The sequence below is a fragment of the Hibiscus syriacus genome, unplaced genomic scaffold (genome assembly GCF_006381635.1).
Source record: "Hibiscus syriacus cultivar Baekdansim isolate YM2019G1 unplaced genomic scaffold, ASM638163v2 tig00110429_pilon, whole genome shotgun sequence".
Taxonomy (NCBI): domain Eukaryota; kingdom Viridiplantae; phylum Streptophyta; class Magnoliopsida; order Malvales; family Malvaceae; genus Hibiscus; species Hibiscus syriacus.
In genome coordinates this window covers 2,042,477-2,051,140 of record NW_024062733.1, presented here as the reverse complement: position 1 = coordinate 2,051,140, position 8,664 = coordinate 2,042,477, and the positions used below count along the sequence as shown (strand labels likewise).

Genomic DNA, 8,664 nt, shown 5'->3' with positions numbered 1-8,664 from the left:
GGTTCGTGTTGGCAACAAGTCGAATAGAAGAGGCTGTAGTTATTTAAAATAAATTGGGAATTGGATATTGTCGAGTCGGCTTAATTTACTTCACGCCCTGTATTTTGAGAATGGGACTCAATTCTGAAAATCAGGAGCCAGGGAAGGCATTAGCGCTTAAGAGTCTCTTTTGAATTTCCATCTGTGAAGACTGGGCTTGGATTAGTTTTAGTACGACTATGGCTCTAACGTACATATAATCCCTTTACTCATGATATATCATTTAAATTGGGCATCTTTTGCTCTTAATTTTTACCTATTTTGTTAATTTGGTCATAATTAGCTTTTTTTTCAATTAAATTTGATTTTCAATCTTTTAAAACGAATTAATTTTTTTTTTTTGTGAAAGTGCTAATTAAAATATTAAAATGTTTAACAAATTTAACGTGTAGTCTCCATGACGATCCACACGTACTTTATGGCACTATAAGACAAATGGTATAATGTTAACATGAAGTAAACATAAATTGTCATAGTAGGAATAATTTTATAAATAAGTTTTAAGAATTCTGAATATACTTTAAAATGAGTTTATAATAATTTTTAAGGAAAATGAAACATAGCATATGTCTCATGTTCAATCAATAAATCACGATTCATCACTAAATTAATTGATAAAATAAAAACTATTCGAGGCTTAGTTCTAAATTTATCTTATTCAATGCTAAAGAAATAAATTAAAATGCTCAATTTTACAGTCTGGTTTAACAAAAGTCCATCATCTTCAGCACATAGCCTTAAGAAACTGCAACTTTATGTATTTCAAACCAATTCTGCAAAACAGGAAATCAAACATCACGGGGCGAAAATCACGATATCATACGTACTTCAGATTCTGATACTTACATATCTTATTGAATGCGACAACGTCGCAACTCTGAACATACTCGTTGATCGGCTCCGCCGTCAGATGTTCCTCGATGAGGTCATCGACTGATACCAAATCATCCACTATAGTCAACATGATTTGCAGTTTCTTTATTCCGTAACCAACAGGCACAAGTTTAGCTGCCACATTAAAAGTACTTTGTTTCAGATGAAATACACCATGTTGCTATGATTTTGATTTCAAGATGAAAGAATCTGGAAAACTATGCAAGCCATTTCAGATGATTAAACACAACAGTAAAACTGTATCAGATTAACCACTAACAGGCTCCCCAATGCAGTCCTTCCATCTTCACACTTCTTACTGCTTCTTCGAGCTTCTTCATGTCGGTCTCATCATTCCATGGTTTTATATCCAACAATACCGAGGACTTGCCAGCTGCGAACAAGAACGATTGTCAAACAAGCTAGAAACACCTATGTAAAACCATGTTTTAATGCAACTCAAACTTGGGTGTTGAGTGTAAGATATGTAAATGTTGCAAGTATCTAACAAGTCTCAAGAAAATCATGCTCTTGTACCCATGTCCGGATATATGTTGGCAGTGATGGAACGAGGGGGCGGTCTCCTTCCTAAAAATTTCAAAATCCTAAATATTTCCTATTGATAATTTGTTTTTGCCCCCTCTACAAAATTATAAGCTCAGCCTCCTAACATAAAATTATGTATCCACTGCATGTTGGACAAGGGAAAAATAACAAATTGGAGGAACAGGGCCACATTTGATGATTAAAAAGAAAGGCTTACATTCTTTTTTCTTGCCAGAGGCCTTCACTGCAGCCGCACGTTCTTCAGAAGCCTTCTTTTCCTCCTCAGTCTCTTCACCAAACAGATCTACATCATCGTCGTCTTCATCTTCAGCAGTTGTGGCCTGCGCATGTAACATTTTTGAGCAAATTAGAACACGATTGAATAGTCTACTGATCCAAAATTCAAACAACATACAAGCAAAGACAAACTTGCCTTGGAATCCTCAGCTGGAGGAGTGGCAACGGCCTCTGCGGGAACAAATCCCTCGATAACCACACCACGCCCTTCACCAGTAACACCGCTAAAATAACAAATAACAGCCAAGTTCTATTAAACATCCAAATCACACATTTCCATCAACTTAAATGCTTAAAAGAGGTAGTAAATGAAACTGAATCATATGAGGTGTTTGAGAAAATAATTCTTCCAATACTTTTGTTTAAAAGAGGGAAAACTTACGAGATCCTCAAAAGAGCATCGATGTGGTTGTACCATCGGGAAACATTGACATAGTTAGAAGATGGAGCAGCTGGAAGAGCAGCGTAGACGGTGATATCATCCTTGGAGGCTTGATATCTGAAAAAAAATCAACAAAGAAAGAACAAACCAATAAGGCTCAAAGAGAAACAACCATAAAAAAAGTGATTTTGGGAAAATTACCCAGAGATGTAACTGCGAGTAAGGAGGTACTCATCAAGTTTATTCAAGCCAGCAGCAGAGTTCAAGTCGTTGAACGTGATAGCCATAGAGGAAGGTATATCACTTGTTTCTGAAATTAAATTAAAAATGAAATACTGTTTCAAGCAATACCCAAAATCAAATGGAAGAGTCAAGGATTGAATACGAAAGATCTGATTGAAATGAATTTCATCTCCCTGAAGAAATGAACATCTAAATCTTACCGCCAATTAACAGTTACAGTTACACTGCAGGAACTCGATTGAGAATTGGAGACGTTTCTCGTGTTTTGTGATATTATAGCTACTTTCGCGGCATGAAAATGAACATAATACCTAAAATAACAGTGTATATTTTTTTTAATAATTGGGTGTGTTCAAAACTTTTTTAATCATCAAATAAATAAATAAATATATATATAAAAGACATAATTGCCTGAATTTATTATCTCAATACTTTACTAACTAAAATAATCTCTATACTTAAACATGATATAGTTGATAAATGTTTTTTTATATAAAATTTTAGGTAAACTATTTATTTTCATATTTGTGTATTTTTATTCATTACATTTAAAAGTTTTTAATAATTTTATCATTCATGTTATTGATTCAATAGATTTTTATCATTTACATTATCGATTACTATATTTTAATTACTAAATTATTAACTTATGCTAGATTGATGATGTGATGCGATAGTTAAAAAAACTTAATTTCTAATATTATTAATTTGACTTTAAACTTTAATGAAATATCATTTTAATTTCTAGACTTTAGATAAAAAATTAATTGAAACTTGAATTAAATCGAAGTCTTCCATCACCCATCACCGCTTATCACCGTCATCGTTGAGTCACCGATTAGCATCGACTTTCATCTTCGTCGACAATTTTATTGGGCCCCAAAATTTCATTTCACTCTTTGACCTCATGAACACAAATCATATGTCTATTTTATCAAAGAAAAATCTCGAGCTCAATCAATCTAACTTAATATCCTTTGACTTTCTTTAAAATTAAATTATACTATTAAATTTATATCAATATTCTTTTAAAAATAACAATATAAAAAATTATATCTATATCTTAATCAAATTTAGTTTATAACATTATTATGCTATAATTTTTATTATATTTATAATATTAAAAAATCTACCAATAATCATTTGGTCTAATGAGATGAAGAACTATATCTCTTATGCAAGGTCAGAGATTCGAATCTTAACGATTGCGAATGGAGTAAACTGGGTTGAAAGGGTCACTCTTATCTCCGTAGTACCCGATCCGAATTAGTTGATCAATAAATCGAGTACAGTGGTTATACCAAAAAAATTATCTAATCACGTAAAAAAATAACTAGAGTGAAATGAACACCTTGGCTCACAATATCTATGAGGCAGATTTAACCCTAATTATAAATGGATTTAGGTATCAAATGGAAAGGTAGTAATAATCTTTTGCGTATATACATACACGTGTGTTTGTGTTCGGGGAATTACTCATTTAGTACCTAAACTATCGATTTTGATTTATTTTAGTACATAAACTTTTAAGTTTTTCAAAACCAAATATAACATTTAGTTTTTGTTTTATTTTAGTACCGCACCATTAACAACTTAAAGGTTGATTTGCACGTGACACTTATTTTATGGATAATTTGCATCATTAATAACTCAACTAGCTTCCTACTTCTATTTTGTTCAATAGAGTTTAATTTTTTTATTTTATTACTTATCTTTCAAATTACTCCTAGTTTAATCACTCTAACTTTCAAATTTATTTTTAAATTATATATTAATAAAATAATAATAATAGAAAATGTCATGTCACAAAAATTATTAATAAAATGAATTAGAGTGATTAAAATAGGAACAATTTGAAAGTTAAATAGTTAAATTGATTTTTTTAAATTTAGTACCAAAATATGAGTGAGAAGATATTTGAGTGATAAATAATGTAATTTATCCATAAAAATGCAGTGTCGTTAATAGTTAGTGATGAATGATGTAATTTATCTATAAAAATGCAGTGTCGTTAAGTTTTTTTAACGACAATGTACTAAAATGAAACAAAAACTAAACATTAAGTATAATTTTGAAAAAATTGAAAGTTTGGGTATTAAAACGAACCAAAACTTATAATTTAGGTACTAAACGCATAATTTGCCCTTTATATATATTTAGTTAGAATTTACGTACACAATATAAAGTAATTTTAGTTTTACACAGATTTAAAATTATTGGATGAGTGAAAATAGATAGGTCAGATTAACATAGTATTTTTTTCTAATAAATATATTCTTAGTTCCTACTGTTAATCTGAATCGTCTATTTTCTGTAACATCCGCAATACCGGGTTAGTGACCAAATTGTAAAGTTTCAGAATTTGGTGACTAAAGTAGAAGAATGAAAGAATTCAATGATTATTTGAATATATATATTGAAGGTTATTTGGTAATTATTAAAGGAAATTAAGGGTATTATGGTCATTTGACCAGAAAGATTTTTATAATTTTTTTAAGGTAATATAAACGTGGGACATTTGAGAAGTATCCAGAGTTCTCTGCTCCTTTCTTCTTCTTCATACGTGGGAGAGCAAGGCAAAGGTAAGTTTAATTTTAGTTGGTTAATTCTGGAGTTTTAAGCTTAGTTTTGATTCTTTGGGTATTAAATAAGCTTAAGGAAAGCTTATATGGGATTTAAACAATAAGATAAAGGAATTATGAAGGAATTTGCAATATGAGTTTTAAGATGAAATTTTGATATGGTATGGTTGTTGAAGTTTTAGGGATGAATTTGACTTGTCATCAATCTAATTAAGAAGTATGAAGTGTTAGAATTGGAATTAGAACACATTGAAAATTTGGTATGATTTTTTAATCTCATATGGAAGATAGGATTTTGAGGTTTAAGATGAAATAAATGAATATAGATTGGTTTAAGTATGTGTACTAGAGTTAAGAATGAAAAGGGGATGATATATGAAGTGTTTGAGTGGAAATGAAGTAATTTTCGGGTTGAAAATATGATTTCTGGGCAAGGGGAATCGATACCCATTCAAGGGGAACCGATACCCCTTCAAACGAACAACATTTCCAGAATGTCTGTAGGGAATCGATACCCCCATAGTAGGGAACCGATTCCCCTAAAGGAAATTGTGAATATGGATTTAATAAGTCGTTTAAGTTGCTAGTATCCAATTACAGGTGTAGGTATCTAATGATTGCCTCGAAATGTACATTTATGTAGATTCTACGCATAAAGCAATTCCGGAACGTTTGGCAAGTAAGATTGATCAAGGGAAAGATAAGAGATTGGAATTGACTAGTGAGGCCAGGTGAGTGCATATTCAATAGTATATGATGTGCGATGGGAATAAGACTTGCGATGAGTCTATTTCCTGAAGTTACATATGAATTCATGATTAAAGGCATGAGTTGAATATGCATGTATGTATGCTTGATTATATGGATTGATCTGTTCTTTTATGTGTTAAGTGATAAAGTATAAGTGATTACATAAGAAAGGTTATGAATTATATGAGTTATAAACTATGTGATCATAGTAAAATAGAATTATATTATAATGAGAAGTGAAAAAGCTAGATAATATTGATCTATAGGATGATGTGAGAATAGTACACTAACTGGGAGATTTGAACATAAATATGAACATATAAGATAAGCTAGATGGGAAAGATTCATATGTTTAAATAAAACTATAACACATGGGTTTATGATAAAAATTTATGAAGCTATATGAGAAGATTATAGAGTTATATGAAATTGAATAAGTAAACATATTAGATTATATATATAAAGAAATAATAGAAGTGAGATGTGTTTATAAGTCTGATATAGATGAATATGAATATGAATTATAAGAGTGCTATAGAATGATATTAGGATAAATCTTGAGAATATATATATGTATATAGATGGATATGAAATGAAATGAGTTATATGAATACCTAATTATGTGATGAAAGGGTGGATTACCTGAACATGTGTATATATATATATATATATATTTCTAAGAGAAGGCATAGGATTAAGATATAAGCAATGTGACTATAAGTATGTGCTCTAAGTGATATGACTTATAGGTATTTCTATTTAATGTTACATAATATGTTGTATGTTAAAGGAATTATGTGATGGTATAAGAATTGATATGAATATATATGTGAAAACAAGTATATGTTATGAGAAGACCTATGCTTATAAGCTACTGAAAGTGTTCTAAGTGTTCCTATCTGTTATATGAAGTATATGATCATATGTGAACAAGATATGATGAGTATGTGTACATGAATAAATGTGGTTGGGTGAGAAATGATAGAAATTATATGAAAACGTGTATAGGTGAATTAGCTTTGTAATTAGGTAAATATATGAAATCATAACTATGATTATGTGATGTGAAAGTAATCTATGATTATATGTTATATGAGTACAAGAACATGAGATATGTGACATGTGAATTATATGGAAATGATCTACATGTAAGTGAACTATGTGACTATGTGATAATATGAAAAGAAGCTATGTGATACGTGATATGTGACATGGAATTACATGTTTATGTGAATATTTGAAATGAAATAAATAATAATGCCCATGTTATGTGTCATGAGAGCTAGGGGTATAGTTGGCATGCCAAGAGTCGAGGGTCTACGCGGTCCTTCGGGACATATGTATATTCTTTGGAACATGTGTGAAGTCTTGAAAGACACTATATGATCCCTAGCATATGTATATGATCTTAAGGAATTCTATGTGGTCCTTATGGACATTATATGGCACTACGGTGCAATTCTACGCGGTCCTTCGGGATATATATATATTCTGTGGAACATGTGTGAAGTCTTGAGAGACACATACTTGATCCCTAGCATATGTATATGATTCTTAAGGAATTCTATGTGGTCCTTATGGACATCATTATATGGCACTACGGTGCAATTCTACGCGGCACTTCGGTGCAATTATACGAGCTGTGGTGACAGCATTAGTGCACAACCTCTATAGACTCACATATCGATAGTTCTCACATATGTACATGGGCTAATCCAGAGATATGAACAAATATATGTTAGTGGTATGATAAATGCTATAGAAATGATATGATGTTGTGTGTGGATAGAGTTTGATTGAAAAAGTATGTGATTACATGATAAACTGTAATGATGAATTATGTGTATGCATGGATTACTGTAATTAATCTGATATGATTTATACGATATGAAAAATGCATGGAATTGCAATAACATGATAGAACAGAACATGCATGTATCGGTATATGTTATAAGGTGCATTATAAGTTGTTATGCCTCACTAAGTCTTCGACTTAGCATGTGATTGTTTCACACGTAGGTTTCAAGAAGAGTAAAGAATGCGGAAACGACAGGTCAGTTTTCCTTACCAAAAGATCAGATCAGAAATATTTGACAAAGTATGTATTTGGTTATGTATAAAGTGTTGGCATGTAATAAGTCATTAAGTACAAGCACTCTGATAAAGTCTGTATTTTGTTTTAAATAAAGTTTTAAATTTCCTGGGATTTTTCTTAAGAGTCAAGGTTTGAAAAGTCAATGTGACACTTCGGACTCGTATCCGGGTTGGATACGGGTTGGGGGTGTTACATTTAATGGTATCAGAGCTATGGTTTAGCCGATTCTCGGCATAAACCGAAGTCCAAAGTGTCATAAAAGATGTACATGCCAACATAGATTGAAAAATTTCTGATCTGATAGTGTAAGGAATATGTTGTCTTTCTAATAGAATAAGAATAGTTTAATACAGTAGAAATCCGATCGTGATAATATCGAAGTAAGTGAAAGGTGATATTCCTGATTGTGATAGCTATTCACCTGCCCTGGCCAGGCAGGATGAAGAGCAGACACCTCAGGAAATGCCTAGTAAGATCAAAAGTTGATTTCAAAAAGCTGAAATCATATCTGAATAATGATAGAAAGTTTTCATCATTTGGAATTGGAAAAAAACGATATACAGTAGTTTTGCTATTATGTGGATAAGATAGAATATGGTGAACATGTGTCACCATAAGAAGGTTAAAAAGATCTAAGGACGTGATGAGTACGTATAGAAGAACTCAAGGATAAGTGCATCAGTGACAAGTGTATAAGATGTATAAAGTTAGAGCTTATGAGTTTGAAACGAAGTGATAGTATTGCGCATAAACAAGAGTATGTTTATGATAAGGGTTTGCAGTTAAGATGGAAAGAGTTAGTATGGGCTAACTAGAGTATGTGATAAAAATGTACTGGAATTATAAGATTATAAGAT

The 8,664-nt window shown here is 31.2% G+C and overlaps 1 protein-coding gene across 1 annotated transcript; it reads right to left on the bottom strand.

Annotated features, from left to right (window-relative positions):
* Nucleotides 1-681: 681 nt before the first annotated feature.
* LOC120124889 (elongation factor 1-delta-like) lies at nucleotides 682-2,668 on the bottom strand. Its single transcript, XM_039143453.1, has 8 exons — nucleotides 2,581-2,668; nucleotides 2,339-2,447; nucleotides 2,138-2,254; nucleotides 1,892-1,979; nucleotides 1,676-1,799; nucleotides 1,193-1,306; nucleotides 886-1,047; nucleotides 682-812 (listed from the first exon to the last, which is right to left on the bottom strand). Coding segments are annotated over exons 2-8 (693 nt in total). The 5' UTR covers nucleotides 2,425-2,447; nucleotides 2,581-2,668; the 3' UTR covers nucleotides 682-810.
* Between the last annotated feature and the right edge of the window lie 5,996 nt (nucleotides 2,669-8,664).

Bases quoted from the DNA above. Each gene is read 5' to 3' on its own strand.
- LOC120124889 (XM_039143453.1), bottom strand. From the start codon at position 2,424: ATGGCTATCACGTTCAACGACTTGAACTCTGCTGCTGGCTTGAATAAA. The intron at 2,255-2,338 runs GTAATTTTCCCA...ATTTTTTTTCAG, and splicing joins ACTCGCAGTTACATCTCTGG to ATATCAAGCCTCCAAGGATG. The intron at 1,048-1,192 runs GTTAGTGGTTAA...TTAATGTGGCAG, and splicing joins AGGACTGCATTGGGGAGCCT to CTAAACTTGTGCCTGTTGGT.